At 38.1% G+C, this 18,024-nt stretch overlaps 2 protein-coding genes across 4 annotated transcripts in view; one reads left to right on the forward strand and one right to left on the reverse strand.

The window, feature by feature from the left end:
• The first annotated feature begins 2,961 nt into the window (after positions 1–2,961).
• Positions 2,962–6,568, forward strand: lyrm2 (LYR motif containing 2). Its single transcript, XM_056257931.1, has 3 exons — positions 2,962–3,065; positions 4,116–4,256; positions 6,479–6,568. The coding sequence occupies exons 1-3, from the start codon at positions 3,021–3,023 to the stop codon at positions 6,557–6,559; spliced, it is 267 nt and encodes an 88-aa protein (XP_056113906.1). The 5' UTR covers positions 2,962–3,020; the 3' UTR covers positions 6,560–6,568.
• Positions 6,569–10,077: 3,509 nt separating this feature from the next.
• The window catches only part of ankrd6b (ankyrin repeat domain 6b), a 66,163-nt gene continuing 58,216 nt past the window's right edge, over positions 10,078–18,024 (reverse strand). The window contains exons 15-16 of one of the 3 annotated variants that reach the window (XM_056246432.1): positions 13,802–14,090; positions 10,078–10,995 (exon numbers count right to left, since the gene is read on the reverse strand). In XM_056246432.1, coding sequence (XP_056102407.1) covers positions 10,502–10,995; positions 13,802–14,090 — 783 coding nt within the window. In that variant the 3' untranslated portion in view covers positions 10,078–10,501. Of the gene's footprint in view, positions 10,996–13,478; positions 13,713–13,801; positions 14,094–18,024 lie in introns of those variants that run through there. The other 2 variants (XM_056246377.1, XM_056246488.1) reach the window with 2 other exon arrangements.

Consider the following 18,024-nt stretch of genomic DNA (forward strand, 5'->3'; position numbering starts at 1 on the left):
TTTGTCCCCAAAAGTAGCGGATGACGGAGGTGCGGGCTAACCGGCACCTCTACATTATGCTTTTGCCCCCGAAATTGAATAGCCACCAACATTAAGGGATAATTCACCACGTCCCCGTGCACACACAGAACTTTAATCATGCAGCTCTTATCTAATGCCTCTGGTTGAATCAGGCATTGATGAATGGAGGTTTGGTTACATCCTGAATCCACCAAAGCCTGATACGTACCCCCCTTGATACTCACAGTTATCTGATACAGGCCAGCTTGATCGGGGGCGGCCTGCGGAGTGTTCGGGACCTGGATCATTGTTCCCACCTCCATCACTGGACACGATCGATAAAATGACCCGGGTCCCCACAACGCCAAAAGGCCGGCCCAGACCTCCCCGCCGCCCTGGTGGCAGGAAGCAGGTCAAGGAATTGCCGTGGAGAGAGCGGAGGAAAAGGAGTTGCGGCGGTGCTGCCCCTGGGTGGGGCTGTAGGACCAGCTGTCTGCTCTCCCGCTGGCCCACTCCTCCATCTGGGTGCCGGTCAGGGCGAGAAACCCCCTTCTGACCTAGGGAGCGAGACAGGTTTAGATGGGGAAGAAGTGGGGGAAAACAAAGAGGAAGAGGGAGAGAGAAAGAGAGAAGATGCTGGTAGGGGTTCGCCCACCCCGGGGCACGCCACCATCTGGTCCCCTGGCCATCAGGGGGCTTCCCCTGGCCATCAGCCATTTGCGGTATGAGTCCCGGAGCTGTTGCGCCATTATAAAGGGTCGGTCAGCTTCTCCGAGGTCCAGTGATCGGAACCTCTGACAGTGTTGTTCTGGACTCCAGCCGACCCGCTGCAGGATGGCTCGCTTCAGGTCTTCATAGACCAGGAGGTTCTGGCCTGGTAGTTGTTGTGCGGCCACTTGTGCCTCTCCTGAGAGCAGTGGAATGAGCCGCATTGACCTGTCCGCCGGTGCCCACCCACAGGCCTCAGCGGACCTCTCAAAAAGTTCAAGGAACGCCTCTGGGTCGTCTTGTTGTCCCATTTTGTTAAGAGGCACGTGAGTGGGCACTGCTGGGGCAGTTGGATTGGCTGCGGCAGGCCCGACGATCTTCTGACTTACCGGGCGATGTGGTTCGGAAGGAAGACAGGTTTGGCGTGACTGTGACAGTCTATTTATTAGTAAACACAAACAAAAGGTGTGCACACTGCACATTCACCGTAGTCAGCACTACAGCACAAAACAAATCACACTCAAACTCTTTCCACTATATTAACAGCTTTGAACTCTTCCGACTGGGTGATCGCTGGCGGCGTACCAGTTCTCAGTCCTCGTCTCTTGTCTCTCACTCCACAGCGGCTTTTATCCGGTCTCTCCACGCCAATTACTGCAACAAGACACAGGTGTTCGTCACTTGCACTTGACCTACTTGCACACCGCTCGTCTCCTTTCTCTCTCTCCCGTTACAGACCTCGCGGAACCACGCCCCCCTCGCCACAGTATTGTGTGTGTGTGTGTGTGTGTGTGTGTGTATATATATATATATATATATATATATAGGGGTGAGCGGGGCACAAACTAACACAGGGCTGGTTTAAAACTTTCCACATTTTATTCAACCTTTATTTAACCAGGTAAATCCCATTGAGATATCACGGTCTCTTCTTCCAGGGGCCCTGTTCAAGACGGCAGCATATCGTTTCACTCAGAGATAACCATAAAAAAACAATACTCATTCAAAACAAAAAGTAAAATCAAGAAAAGCACTTACAAGGCTCCTTTAAAACACTTTGCAGAAGACATTTAAGAGTACTCAGAGGCGGCAATATCTCTAGTGTAAGTACATTTTGCAGATTGTTCCAGGCCCAGGGAGCATGAAGGTCCGTACTTCAGAACTTATAACCGAATGTGTGATAGAAATCTGGGACAATAACTATTTGTTTAAAAAATTAAGAGCCAGCATGATGAAACTTAGTCTATTTACTAGTTGCCATATCAACACAATATTGAGGAAAAAGTGCACCAAAATTCAGAAATCTTTGGAAAATTTCACTGAACATTTATTTAACCATTGCAAAAGTAAATTTCTTACTGAAGATCAAGAAAAAAAGTATACACTTTATTAATTAAACAAAACCACATAACTGTACTAGACATGTGTGAAATAATTAATGTGGGAATAAATAAATACTCTGAACCCTAAGTGGATTTACACAGACTGAGGAAGTCGAGAAGTGTTAGGTTGTGCACCACTCTCCCCTAGTTTTGAATGTTGGATGTTCGGCTCATTGTTTGTGTATGCGCCACTTTCCATATACAATGAACAAATTATTGAACAGATTTTGTTACAAACTCTTGTTAAAGAATAAAGGTATTCTGTGTGATGCATTGAGAAAAATGGACATGTATTTGACATAATCAACTGTTTCACAACCCATTTATATATATATAAAAAAAGAATAACATATATTTTTTTTTTAATAGAACCACATAAGTCACCTTTATTTATATAGCGTTTTTTACAATACAGATGTACATATAAATGTAACATCATGAACCTTAAGTCAAAAGTAATAGACAAAATAGAGTAAAGCTTAAATACATTATGTAATAATAAGTAAAAAAAAAAAAATCATTATGTTGTTAATACATAATATAAAAATAATATAATAAGCTAAAACCAAAAACGTGAAAAGGTTCACTGGGAATCGAGATGAATGTGAGTGTGGGGCAATCTGCAGAAGAAAAAAAAAGTGCATAACTAAGAATATAGAATAAAATATATAAAAACAATTCCTCATGGAGAAGGCATTTTATACATGCAGTTAAAATGTGAAGCGTTCTGCACTTGGTCTCTCATATTAAATTACGCTTCTTCAGCTTCGTTAAATTCACATTCAAATCTTGTGATTGACAGTTAGATGTTATTCATGTAGGTGGCGCTATACAAAGAGACAGTTAATCCGCCATTAAACACGGAAGAAGAAGAAGATCGTACGTCACTGATTCTGACCAAAACAAACCCCGGTATCTCTGCTCTTCAACATGGCCGTGTCTCGGTTACCAGCCGCTGCACTGAGTCTCAAACAGGTACAGTCGCTCACCACTGCCGCTAAACACCCGTGTGTACAGCACGAGGAGATCCGCGGTCAGCGCTGTTTGGACGCGTTCAAAAACAGCGCGACGCGAGATCTTTACGTAACGCGACGACCAGAGACATTTATGTGACATGCAAACACATACATAAATCTAGAAGTAATATGTTTTTCTGTCAAGAAAGCGAATCACTCAGAACAAAATTATTTGGGGGATTTTATAGAATATATTAGTTTGAGCTTACCATTATAATGCGATTACCATTAATAATATATTTTATGTATTTATAAATACGTTTTGTATCCCCAACAAAGTTAGAGAGAAATACACTTAAGAATTTTACATAAAATATATATAACGATATCACATAGATTTGGTAATGATTTTTAAAATTGTGTTAAATCAATAAATCTTGAGTTGATCATCATCTTTTTTTGTAATGTCCCCTTATCAATTATTTTTGGTTTGATCTATCCAAATTCTTTGCCTCAGAAACCGAATCGGATTTTGCCTTACACCTTTATGTGATAAAATTGATTTTTCTCATTGTATTTATAATATTGAATATGTAAGGAGTATAATTATTATACAAATCTTGTGCAATACAACTCTAAATGACTTTAACTGCCTATCTATGACAAAAAAGTATTAAAAATGGTAAAAGCTCTTAAATTGTATGACAACTTCTGAATGTATCATAATTTGTTATTTGTAGTCAGGGCCTCTTTATAATGAACTTAGTACCATTTTCTGTACTTCGGTTTTGTGTCTCTTTTATTTTTAAACTTATGAGCAGATGCTCAAATGAATGAAATGACCTTAAACTCTTTCCCCACCAATTGACGAGTTATTATCCAGCGTTAATTTACTTAATTGCTCAATACTTATTGAATTATCCTTGTATCATCTGTTCACATGATATTTCAATGATGAAAAGAAAAAGTGAATACATAGACCAACAATTAAAAACAAGTGTGCAGTCAGACGCAGCTCGGGAATGTATGAAAGCTGCAGTATGAAGTGTTGATGTGGTGTTGTGGTCAGTTCTTGCAGAGACAGAAGGTTCTGGGTGTGTACAGAGATCTGCTCCGAAACATCCGCAAAATCCCACTGGAGTCCGATCGCAGATACCTGAGAGACTGGGCTAGAGAAGAGTTCAAGAGGAACAAGAGCGAGACAGACCAGGTGACCTCACACACACACATTCTTCCCTATCAGCTGGTCACTCTCGGCGTACGTCGTCGTTTTCTGTTAATAGCAAAAACAAAACAGCTGGTAATGAGCGCCGAAAGGCTGTTTCCACGCCTGGCAGCGTCTAACCCTAACGTCTCCGTTCCTTTATTCAGGGAACGAGGGTTACCGTACGTAACCGAGACGTTTCTCGCCCCATAACAAGAACTGTTCAGTCATAATCTTTATTTTGAAGTGACTAGAGTCTCTAGAGGTCATACATTACAGGGATTTTTACCACGAGTAAAGGCTGACGGGTCGATCATGAGCGATTCGTTCAGTTTGAACAAATCTTTTATCTGACTTGGGAATAACAAGTTGTCTCGTGGTTTGTTGGCCGCATGTGCGTTTTTTAAATTTGTAATTGACGTTAAAGCCGAATAAGCCGGAAAAATTAAGCAATCATGATTTATTTATTTATTAATTTATTAATTTATTTATTTAACATGCAATAAGAGTACAATTTCAGCAACGAGAACGATGCTGAGCCAAACGAAGATAAAGATGTGTTCTGGCGACAGGACCAATTTATTGAACCAATCGGATGGGAGTCAGCGAGAAGCTCGTCTGATTGGCTACATGATGAAGGTGGACCCGCCCTCATCTTCGCTCTTGCAAAACTCGGGTTATTCGGGTAAAAGAAAGACGCAACTGTACAAATCGGGTTATTTCGGGAACTTTTTTGCCGCATGCACACAAGTAGTCATTTAGACATTTGCAACAGTTTATTTTTTACACACAAAGGTTTGTTTTACGTGAGTAATCTGTTTTGCAGTTCCTGCCTCTGTGGTTTTTGCTTGGAAATAGCTGTTCACAGGCCTGGAGACAGTGCTTTTAGCCGTATTTTGGCGGGGGGAAAAAACGTGCCAAAAGTGTAAGCGTGGACAAATGGAAGTCAGAAGAATACAGATCATATTCATGTTGCGTCAGCTTCACAATACATGATTTACTCTTATGAATAAATGAGTAAAATTCTGCAAATATTATTTTCTTACACTTGAAAGGCGATTTACACCTTTACAAAGCTTCTCTTGCACACACAAATTTAATTTACGCTTGCAATCTTATGTACACTTTTCACAAATCTTGAAAGTGCGATTCTTTATGGCATCATATTACCTTCATACAGCCTCAGCAAACGGTCCTGAGCGCGTAATCACGACAGTCTGGAGCACAAGCTTCCTGTCACATGATTAGCAATGAGGAAATTAACAGCAAGGTTTCATTTTTGGGTGAACTATCCCTTTAAAGACCCAATCCGATGAAAATAATGTTTTAATAATAAGGTGTTAACATGTTCTTGTGGCATTTTTCTGATGTTAGAGGATATATCTTGAGAAAAATAAGCTCAAAGTTGTATTTCTGAGTATTTCTACATTCAAATGTCTGTGAATCAGTATAGCAGACGCTAAAATGCCGGCTAAAATCGACTGGAGTTGTGACGTAGTAACTCCACTGGGCGTCTCCACACGCGACGTCTTGGAGTGAAATAATGATCGGTGATAACTTTGATTAACTTCGGATAATAATAATTAACGTGTATATAATACTGTTGCCCCACCGGTATTGGGGGTGTAAGCTAGCGGGAGAGACAGAGCTCTCGGGGAGGGAGGGGGAGGGTCGTCTCCGTGCCAACGGCTCCGCCCACAACGCAGAGGCGAATTGCTAATGAGCTACTGCCGCTCTGCTGAAGCGAAGTCCCAGAAAACGGCACAGGTTTTGTGATTTTGGCTAAAAATGGCATAATCATAATTTAAAGACCACTAGGAATGTTTAAAAATAGCTCAAAATATGATCGGAGTGGGACTTTAAGACCGTTTTAGTTATTGAAGCCAACATTTATACTGAATAAAACAAGCATTTATGACCCAGATTTAACGATTATATTGAACAAATGTCTTCCTTGGTCTCTGGTCCAAACTGCGTTCACCCTGACTGGAGATCAGCGATTGCTCTTGCTCTGCCACCGCTGTCCGGATGCATTATGCAGCCGATCACTTCTCCCGCTGGTAGTTCGCTTCTTCTGAGCTCAACTTTGTCCCATCGCCAACGGCTGTCGCAAATGTAGCCGGGAATCACCAGCTCATAGAAAATGAATGATGTCAGTTTGCTGGCAAAAGTTTGACTTACAACATCCCCTTTACATTGAGTAAATAATGTATGGTTTTCCTCCTCAGGATGTGGTTCGCATGATGATCACTCAAGCTCAGAATCATCTGGAGGACTTGAGGAAATCCCTCGGGCTGGCTGGATGCTAGAAGATCCGCTGTAAACTGCACGGAAATAAAGGGATAGTTCACCAAAAACGGAAAATTCTGTCAGTGTCACCCATAAGACTTTTGTTCGTCATCGGAACACAAATGAAGATGGTTTTAATAATCTCTCTTCCTTTTTGTCCTTCCATTGAAAGTCCACACAACCAAAACTTTCACACTTTTAAAAGTGACGTAATCGAGACGCTCAATCCAAGTCTTCTGAAGAGACGTGAACGCTTTACATGATGAACCGATTTAATTCAGGCTGTTACCATCAATGAACATACATAAAGCACATCAAATATGGTCAACAGAATAACCGTACTTGCATGATACATGAGAAAAGACATTAAATCTATTCATTATTTAAAGCAATTGTGTCCATTAACGTTTGAAGTGTCGCTGTTATTGACGAGTGGAAATCTTAATTTGCGTTTCAAAAATGGCGTCTTATGGATTTGGAACGATATGAATGTGAGTAAATGACTGAATTTTCTTTTTTGGGTGAACTATCCCTTTAACAAAAAGTACACTCTAATTAGAAGAAAACTGTATATATCTACTTGTATATTTATAATGCACGAGTACTACTTTTCATTTGCCAAATATGAATAAAAACCCAAATAAAATATTCACTTTTCTGAGTCATAATCAATTAGTGTGTAGTTGAAATATTGCATAATTGCAGAACAAATACACCTGTGTCTGTGACATCTGCATTGTCATCCCAGAAAAACTACATTGTGAGCATCAATAAACATTCCTCGCAGATACCTGTCAGGACACGACCCCCTCAAAGCTGCGTTTAAACCCATCACGACGAGCTGAGCGCACCAAAAATGTGGCACAACCGTAAATCTCTGCTAATCGTCCGTGTCCCTTAGATAACCCGGAGCGGTTAACAAGAGGAAACCCTTCGATACTCAAAGGCAAGTCATATTATATTAACAGTATGTATGAAGCAATACAATGTTAATGTTGTGATGTGGGAAGTGCATGTACTGTATAATTTAGACATTGGTCTTTATGGCCCATCAATCTGATTCCAGATGTTTTTTGTCTACAAATTTACATGGATGTAGTTTATTAAACATTCATTTTTGATTTACAGATCATACAGCTGTATGACATAGTAAATAATGTCTTTCCCTTTGAAGCAGCTGTAAACAATTATAGTTATAACATATAACAAAAAGTGTGTACATTACATATTAGTTTTTAGCATTTGTCAAGACATTGATTACATGGTTCAAAATCAACAGCAATAGCCACTGGCAGTTTTTGATCCTTTTTTAACAGTACTAACAACATTACGATCTACAGGTTAGGTTCAGTCTTCATGGAGGAGAAGTGTCTTGATCAATGGTGGTGATGGAATCAGTCAACGTTTGGGAATCTTTAAAGTCCACATGAAATGGCACTCGCTGGGCTCAACTGATTGATTGGTGAAAAGTGTCATGGTTTTAAATTTTTTAGCTGTCGTCAACACAAAACATTTTACCATAGAAAGGGGGACAGACTTTTTCCCCTACCCATGTGTTCTGATTTCGAATGATTAAAAAAAATCTTAAATTATATTATTTATCTACCAATATTGGCAAATGAAATATGAAAAATCCACACATGTAAATCTGTTTACAACACTTATTTCATCATGTGACATCACTACAGACTACATCGAAATTAAACATCACAGGTTAAGAAGACCTTTCATTTTGTGCAAGAAAGTCGATGTACAAAGACATTACACAAACTAATACTTGTTTTTAATCACGGTGTTTGCTGTGAAAGATTTTGTTACTCTTTTATTTCGTCACTGTTCCATTGTTCACTGATTTTATATGATCTGGCAAACCTCCATTAAAATAGCGGCGTAATTTAATTTAGTAATTTTCTTTTCACCAAATCTGAGTAGTATTAGTTATTTTGCTCATGCTGTTTTCTTAATCCTTTTATGTTATATAATCAAGAAAACATTATACAGTATATTTAAAGTTTTTGTCCTTTGAATTGCCATTCACAATGAAACAGAAATGTCTATGTAGCTTAGAAACCAGAAGCGCTTTATGAAAGAGGTAAAAACCTGGAACAGACCATTGGTGGTGATGGTTTGTCATGATATTATGACTGTAAAGCCAGACACATAATCCATGCAAGTACACAAATGCAGACGCAAAGTCTTGAACAGGGCTTTGAAAGCATGGCAACTTTGTTCTTGCTTTTCATTCAACAAACCCGAGCAGACAGTTTTATGCTAAGGCCTACTATACTTTATCAGTGGCGTTGGTTCTGGAAGTATTTTTTCCATTATTTAAAAAAAAAAGAAGTCTTTGTTAAAGAATTATAAGCCATGAATCAAGCCAATTAGCTACAAGGTGAATCACAAGTACAAACTTTGATTTGAAGCAAAAAATTATTATAAAATTGGACAAAAAGACTGTATAGCTTTAATGAGTGAAGGAACTACAATCCCATGAAGCATTGCGAATGTCAAATCGAATTAAAAACGATGGAGACATAAAAACTAATTTAAAGTTGTTGATGAATATCTATAGATAAAAAGTTTATTGCAAAATATGCATATATATATATATATATATATATATATATATATATATATTAGGGCTGTCAAATGATTAATCACGATTAATCACATCCAAAATAAAAGTTTTTTTTACATAATATATGTGGGTGCACTGTGTATAATTATTTTGTATATATATATAAATACACACACATGCATGTATATTTAAGAAAAAAATATTATTTATATATAAAATATTTATATATAATATAAATTATATATAAATCTATATACAGTATATACATGAAAATATTTCTTAAATATATACAAGCATGTGTGTGTATTTATATATATAAAATAATTATACACAGTGCACCCACATATATTATGTAAAAAAAACTTTTATTTTGGATGTGATTAATCACGATTAATCATTTGACAGCCCTAATATATATATATATATATATATATACACACACATAAATATTAAAAGTCAACATGAAACCGATGATAGTATTTATTCCCTATTGTGACGGATATCCGAGTGAAACAGCTTCCGGAATGAGAAAAATGTAGGGCGGGACTTTCGCCCTTTGGGAATTGCCTGGATTGTAGGAAATTGGGCATTGCTGACTAAACACGGAGGCAGATCTGAGAGCCGGTTTGCAGTCAGTTGTGAAGGATATTTACGAGACACAGACGCCGTCTCGAGGAGGTTAATGTTTTTGATTAAAGATGACGAGGGCATTTGTATTTAAAAAATAATGATGTGGGATAAATTATTTATAATAAACAGCAACATTCTGTAAAAAATCTATATATCAATTTTGATTTCATGGCAACTTAAGTATATTGACAGCATCACGAGACCGACTGGATTACAGTCATTTGCAGTGCATCATGGTAGTGGGCGTTCCCTACAAACTCTTATTGGTGGAATTTTTAGGACAGCATAATGAGAAATGTCATTTTTCACCATGAATGGTGAATTGTTTTTTTTAAATAAGTTATAATATGCTTTTATTGAAGCCATCTGTTCACATTATAACATCAATTAACAACCTTGTATCTCACAGTAGGTCCTTCTTTAAAGGTTAATAAGATATTGTTAAAAATTCTCCTAGGGAGAAAAATGAATTGGATTTTTACTTCCAGAATCCGACTGTTGCGCTCTATGGCACTCCTTGTGGCAGCACTGAGAATGCATTGCTACTTGCCCTCCTTTATGAATTGTGTTCTGGCAAATTTCAGAACACGTTTGCATTCAAGCACTTACGTAGAGTATGTTTCGGCTCAAACTCTGTTCAGATGCTTTGTTACTTCAGTGTTATCTACATGTGTTAGCTGCTCTATCGAACTTCACTAATCCATCGGGAACCTCGTGAGTTACAGTGTCTTCTACACCAGTGGCTTCTTCTACACTAGCTCTCCTCCTGTTTGCTAGTTCTCAACAGTCTGAGTTCATCCTCAAGGTAGCTTATTCTGTCCAGCAGGGCGGCTCTGTCGGCTTCAGCCCTCTGGTTGGCTCGCCATCTTGCTTCCTCGATCTTCCGCTCATACCAGCGCTCCATCTGCAGGGTCACCGCCTCAAAGAAGTACTGCGTGACCTCCAGCGCGTGCATGTTCTCCCGCTCCTGGGCGAAGGAGGCCTCGGCGGCGGGCCGCTCTCCTGAACTCGCCAAGGCTTGTGCGTTTGGTTTGGTCTTTGCTTTCTGTTGGGTGCGTCTTTTGAGGTTCCTGTGCTCGAGCGCACATTTCTGCTCACAGCCCTGATCCGGGACGCGTCTCGGCTCCAGACTCGAGTCCCGAGGCTCATCTTGCACTCGATGAGGGTCACTACAGGCCCGGGATCGCTGTTTAGGCCGGACTATACAAGGAGACTGGGGCGCAGATTGATTTTGTGATGACTGCTTATCTGAAAAGACAGAGAAAAGCTTAAGAAGATTTCGTCCTGTAATATGTAACATGCACATTGACACTAGCACCAGCTGCAACCCAGACAGCAACATAGGCTACGTTCAGACTGTCAGTTCAAATACGATTTGAAAAATTGAAATTCGATCAGAATTACCTAATGAATTAGCTAATGTGATTTCAATCAGATTTTTCTGCATATCCGATTGAAATCCAATCAGAATTAGCTAATGTGAACAGCAAAAAATTACATGAAATGCGATTTTTACAAATCTGTTTCAAGCTGCATTCATATATGGTTTGAAATCCTATTCAAATCGCATTTCTGGAAATCCGTTTCAGTCTGACCGATCTGATAAGAGTTTCGCGTAGTTTATGTGACTTTCTAAGGCCACATAAAATGTAAAAGTCAGACGTTGTGTAGAAAACATGCTGAAAGTCGCGGCATAAACAATGTTTTGTTGTGTCAATGCAAGTGCCGGAAGAGCAGAAAATGCCAATACAACAGAGACATGTTTTGACCGGCGGAGACGACAACACAGAATACAGCCGCTCACACCAGCCTCCTCTGGTTCTGCTGATTCAGTAGACCAGAGATGCAGATACATATTAAAGTTGTCTTATTTAAATATTACAACATGATAATAAGTACTGCAAACCCCTCCATGTTGTTGTTTTTGACGTATTCCTACCAACGCAACGTCATTGCCAAAGAAACCAATGGAGATATTCAGATAAAACGAAAGAGGTGCATGGACACTCAAATCAGATCGGAACAGTTGGAGATACACAGTGTGGACGTCAATCATTTTAGATCAGATTCCAATCTGATTAATAAATAATCGGATTTGGACTGGCAGTGTGAACGTAGCCATAGTGTCGGCCCAGAGATGGAGAGAGAGACTGCAGAATCAAAGAAAAAGAGCAAATAAATGAATGCCGGAGAGAATAAATGAGTTTCAGGTTGTCTGACCTCACTCTGGGGATTCAGGCCTGAGTTTCCTATGAATTTACACAACACTGGGCATAAAAATCCTTTCCTCATTACGGCTCTTCTTTTAACTTTCAGTCTGTTGTCATGGAAAAAAACTTGTATTTCCCCTATTTATGTCTAATTTTCAAACAGAGTGTGATGATGCAAAGCTTCTTTATAATGAGAAATATAAAAGCCATCCTCAAGTGCTTTCAGAGATGCTCCAGAGCACATAATACTCAACATCATCTCAAAACACCCACTTTATAGCAAACACAAAACAAAGAATTTAGGGTCCAACTACTTAACTTAGGTAAGGGTGGATGGTGGATCTGGGCTGACACTATGTTGCTGTCTGGGAATTGTGGTGAAGTAAATGTACATCCGGCGAGTTATCATCACAAAATAACCACAACAGGGCGATTAGGGCCCCAGTGTGAAGTAGTGATGTTCAATTCTTTAACGTTAGTTCTGGGTTAATGACGCAAGACGGATGTAGCACCGAATGGGTTATTGGATCAAAATAGTGGTTCACTCAAAATGAAAGAATCAAACCTACAGGCAGCCTTTCGGTTATGTCCGACTCAAAAAGAACCGAACGACAACCCTCGGAAAACTCTGACATTTAGAACTGGCTCGTTGGTTTCTTTTCGAGTCGGTTGTTTTTGATTCGTTTGAAACGGATGGACTTGTATCACCATAAAGGGGTTTATTTTGCGAGAACAATCGGTTAGAAGCACATTAGCCTCCTTTTTACACGGCTACTTACAAAATTAGTAAATAATTGAACAAAATATTGACAAGTTAAAATTTGATCAGCTCATTTAAACGCAAAGCTTCCTCAAGGAAAAAGAGCCTAGATAAACTAACAAGTAAATAGGGCATTATTTGAGGGGACAGCCATTTGTAGAGGTGTCTGAAACCATAGTGGACGTTATCGAGTGCAATCATTCAATCCCATAATGCACTGCAATAACGAGTGAACAACCGATGTACGCTCAACAGTAAATGAATTCCCGCATCTGACCAGAAGATGGCGCCGCAGCCGAATCATCCATCCATTTTCCAAACCGAAGGGTGCAATGTGGCTACAGCGTAATATCATACATTCCTTTTTTTCTTGATTATTGATTAAGGTTTATAAATAGTTTCCATGACAGAGTTCAAGATAAATATTTTCATTAGTACTGGAGCTGCCAGTTTACTTAATTTCAAATGATTATAATTATTAAACATCAAGCACAAACTATGCAAAAACGGCAACCCTTCCGACGCACTCAGTGTCCAAATCCACTCACTCGTTTTCATCACTCCTTCAAGTGGACTATATTAGTGGAGTAATGTAGGGAATACTGAATGAGGGTATATATATATAATATGTATAATGAGCACTGTGTTTGAATGAAACGAGAGCGAGCACATCCGTCCAGTGTGATACGAGAGACATGAAAGAAGCGTCTGCAAGAACTCATTTGCAACAGATTTTGACGTATAATAAAAAAAATTACAATGATTCATTAAATAAATAATATTGTCTTCTATATCCTTCCATATGTGTTCAGTGTAAATAATAATGTCAGTGTTGTATATTTTACTTATAATAACCCTACATCACATATTTATATTATATAACACTTATATAAGCCTTTAACTGAATGAGGACAAACACAGGAAAACCATTAATGCTTCATGTAGCTCTCTCTCTACGTGAGATGAGCCAGAAAATCTGTGTTGCTCATCTGCCTCTGTAAAAGCGAAAGAAAACAGTTGAATGTGTGTGTGTGTGTGAGTGTGATTGTTCATTCATCCATGCAGTCCCGAGTAAGTGTCCTACCCGGAGAGACGTCCACCTCGATCACATAGTAACTGGCAGGTCCGTCCTCAGGACTCGTGTTCGCTGCTGCCGTCTCTCCTCCATCTCTCGGCTGGGGCTGGTTTGCTGACGGAGGGTCACATGCTCTGCCCCCAGATGTGTCCGGTACAGCTGTGTGGGAATGGGGATCCCAATCCGAAAGCGTGTCGGTGAGGGACGAGGAGCGCCGTAAGCGATCGCCAGAGAGACGCGTCTCCAAACTCTGGATCTTAGAAAGGCACCAGTTCTTGATATCGTTGACCACTGAAGCCTGCTTACAAAGAGAGAGATGGAATAAATAATCCAAAGATTAGCCCGAGATAATTCATATTAGGAATGACAAGAAAACACATCACGATGAAAACTAGAATCCATGTAAGAGTTGGTATTTATAAGGCCGTGTCATTTATAACTAATCTGCACATAGCTGAGATATACATCAAATATCATTACAGGCAGAAAAAACTTCAGATTATAAACTGTATCGCTAAACCCTAAGCCAGATATTGTTCCTTTTACCTCTAGACAAAGACAAAATGCGTTCTATCAAAGTCTCTTTCAAGGAAAGTGTGTTCACTCAACACCGCTAATTCAGGCATTCAAGACCAGGTCCTGTCTACGGGAATCCTGAAATCTCAAAAACCGCTCGCCAAACTCATAATTAAATAACGTTTTTAATCAGCAACAAAATCTGACATGAATTCACCTTTGGCTAAGCCCCGCCCCCCTTAGTTACTGTCGCTATGTCCGTCAAGCTACGCCGCTCTCACGCACACACCATGTTCTCAAGCAGTGAAAAATACATCGCGGAGCAGAGAGGAGACTGACAACAGGCTGACAGACCAGGTTACTTTTGATATTAAACATATTAAACAAAGTCTCACCTTTCAAATTTGGTCATTTTTTTTAAAAGAAATTTTAATAATAATGTTGGACTGTGGCAACACGGTGGCGGTAACGTTAGTCACCTTCAAAACTACCACAGCGTGTCTGTAACATTAACGTTAGGTGTTTGTATCTTGAATAACAAAGTTAGCTAACATCCAGCCGCTACTCAAAACAAACAATCCTGACTTACGTTAACGTTTCGTGATAACTACACTGTAAAAAATAAAATCGTAAAAAAACGGTCAATGACTGGCAGCTACGGCTGCCAAACAAAAACCGTAAAAATAAAGTAAAATATCCTAATTTAAATTGAGTGCAAAAAACTTTTCCAAACTTTGTCCTTAAATGTTTTACAGAAAAACACTGTTATTTTACAGTTATTTCCTGAATTATTATGATCAAATACCTTCACAGTGAAAAAAAGGTCAAATGACTGTCAGCAATGGCTGCCATACAAAAACCATAAAATGAATGTAAAATATCCTAATTTAAATAATAAATACTATTGCAGAAATCTTCATTAAGCTTTTTAACAGAAACACTGTTCTTTCACATATATATATATATTTACTGAACTTTTACTAAAAAACATTCACTGTAAAAAGTAAATATCTTGCTATAAACTACACGCATGATTTACTGATTATATGTCATCAGCAACTACACAGTTACTGTCTGTTAAATAAAGCAACACACAACATTTCATCAGTGTTTCTCTGCTCATCCTGGACTGAAGCTCAGGCTCTACTCTTCAACACAATGGTGACAGACACAAAACACACCATACAGAAACACTTTACATCCCAGCAGAACATTAAACACTAACAGATCTCTCAAGATCTCAGCATCTTCACTTATTACAATCCAGACTTCTTTCATACTAACATTCCTATTGAGAAATAACAGAGGTTTAGAAGTAGATATTTTATTGAAAATAATAAAGTTTGATGTCACCATGATAGAGGTCAGTGTTTGCTTTAGTTGGGCTCTTGACCCTTCATATATTAACATTAGTTTTTCTCTTAACTGTGCATGTCTTTGATGCATATTTCTTATTGTAGGAAATCGAGAGAAACTCAGATCAGATGATGTTGGTCACTTAATAGTGATAATATTCATCAAGCAGTTGTCTGCTGTATTGATACCACCTGATTGGTATGACTTTTTAATGACTGAATAAGTTGTAAAATGTTAATTTAGAATGCCAGTATTGCTATAGAAGATCCTACAATGCTTTGATATAAGATTTTATGAAGTCATTATGCAAAAAAAATTTTGACAGGGTCATAGAGACTCACTCAGGCATCAAGAATTAGCGTATGAATCTCAACAATGGTGACAATAAAAAAAAATTCTGACCTATTATAAAGTCACAAAAAGGCTTTGTTGATAGTCACCATTGTTGAGTTTCATATGTTGATTCTTGATGTCTCCATACTCCTAACAAAATAAGCCAACTCAAAAAAAATTTATGTAGAATATATTATTTTTTTTAATTTGAGATTGCATTAATACTGATCCCACAATATTTCAACAAATCATGTGAAAAAAAGTATAACTTTGTATAACACTAAAGTCCATCTATATATAATGTATTCACAGCCAATAGAGATTTGACTGTCATATCAATGAATCAGATCATCATATGATGACTATAAAATCATCAATAAATGACCAAGATCATCTTATATTTTCTCTTGCAATTATTGCCATAATAAATGTGCATCAAAACACAGTTAAAGCAACCAGAGAAAAAGTAATGTTGAAACTCAAGATTCATGAGCCCAACTAAAGCAAACACTGATCTCAATCATGGTGACATCACATTTCTATTAAAGTTTTTTACACTTTATTTAAATTAGGATATTTTACTTTAATTATATGGTTTTTGTTTGGCAGCCGTAGCTGCCAGTCATTTGACCCTTTTTTTACGATTTTTTTACAATGAAGGTATATGATCATAATAATGCAGGAAATACCTGTGAAATAACAGTGTTTTTTTGTTTTATTTGAATTATAAGATTTTACTTTAATTTTATGGTTTTTGTTTGGCAGCCGTAGCTGCCAGTCATTTGACCCTTTTTTTACGATTTTTTTACAATAAAGGGATATGATCATAATAATGCAGGAAATACCTGTGAAATAACAGTGTTTTTTTGTTTTATTTGAATTAGAAGATTTTACTTTAATTTTATGGTTTTTGTTTGGCAGCCGTAGCTGCCAGTCATTTGACCCTTTTTTTCCAAATTTTTTTTCCACTGAAGGTATATGATTGTTATTTTACAGCAGTGTTTCTCAACCTCTCCTGCAGGGACCCCCTGACAGGCCATGTTTCTGTTTTAACCCTGAAATGGCACACCTGATTCAAGTCATTAAAGGCTTAATGAGTAGTTGACTAATTGATTAATTGAACTATTCCTACTCTAATTACTCATTAAGCCTTTAATTACTTGAATCAGGTGTGCCATTTCAGAGTTAAAACAAAAACATGGCCTGTCAGGGGGTCCCTGCAGGAGAGGTTGAGAACCACTGTTTTACAGGTATATCCTGAATTATCACAGTGTTTTTCAGTTTATTTAATTTAGGATTTTTTACTTTAATGTTACAGATTTTTGGGGGCTGCCAGTCATTTGACCGTTTTATCATTTAACTGTTTTGTTACTGTTTAATTACAGATTATATTTGTAATTTTACATACATTTTTATGTAATTTAAGAAAACAGAAAAAATACTGTATGAAAAATACAATCAATTTCCTGTATAAAAAATGTGAATTACTGCAATTTATCATTAATGTCACAATACCTAAAATAACAGCTGAATTTTTATTTGACAGATATTATTTGTAATTTTACAGTGTTTTGAGTACAATTTAAAATGAAAGAAAATGATCGTCAAAAAATCACAGTTATTTTCTGTAAAATTAGGATTTTTTTTTACAGTGTAAACTATCGCTAAGCTTGCTTGCTAGCACCTTTCTTCATTAATTAGGGTAACGTTAGAGAACCGAAATCATAACCTAACAGCATAACACTGTCTAAATAGTATAACTTCACATTAAGGTTAAAAGCAACATTTACTTAGAGCACACAAGTGAGCTTGTTGAGGGGTTTAACGTAGCTGACTGTGAAGACGTCCACACAGTTTAATCCAAAGATGACACATGTCAGGATTTGACTTTGGTTTTGGGAAGGGAAAAAACGCACACCCCCCTCCAACCTCTCTGGGAAACGCGCATCTGTGTTACAAATGCCCCAGGCACAACGTTTAACCATATTTTTGATAAAACTACGACGGTAATAGCCGGCCGAGACCAA

The sequence above is a fragment of the Rhinichthys klamathensis genome, unplaced genomic scaffold (genome assembly GCF_029890125.1).
Source record: "Rhinichthys klamathensis goyatoka isolate OS25496 unplaced genomic scaffold, OSU_Roscu_1.1 h1tg000001l_1, whole genome shotgun sequence".
In the NCBI taxonomy this organism is placed as follows: domain Eukaryota; kingdom Metazoa; phylum Chordata; class Actinopteri; order Cypriniformes; family Leuciscidae; genus Rhinichthys; species Rhinichthys klamathensis.

Coding starts and splice junctions, on each gene's coding strand:
- lyrm2 (XM_056257931.1), top strand. CDS start 3,021: ATGGCCGTGTCTCGGTTACCAGCCGCTGCACTGAGTCTCAAACAG. Junction 3,066..4,115: donor CTGCACTGAGTCTCAAACAG/GTACAGTCGCTC, acceptor TGTTGTGGTCAG/TTCTTGCAGAGACAGAAGGT. Junction 4,257..6,478: donor ACAAGAGCGAGACAGACCAG/GTGACCTCACAC, acceptor TTTCCTCCTCAG/GATGTGGTTCGCATGATGAT.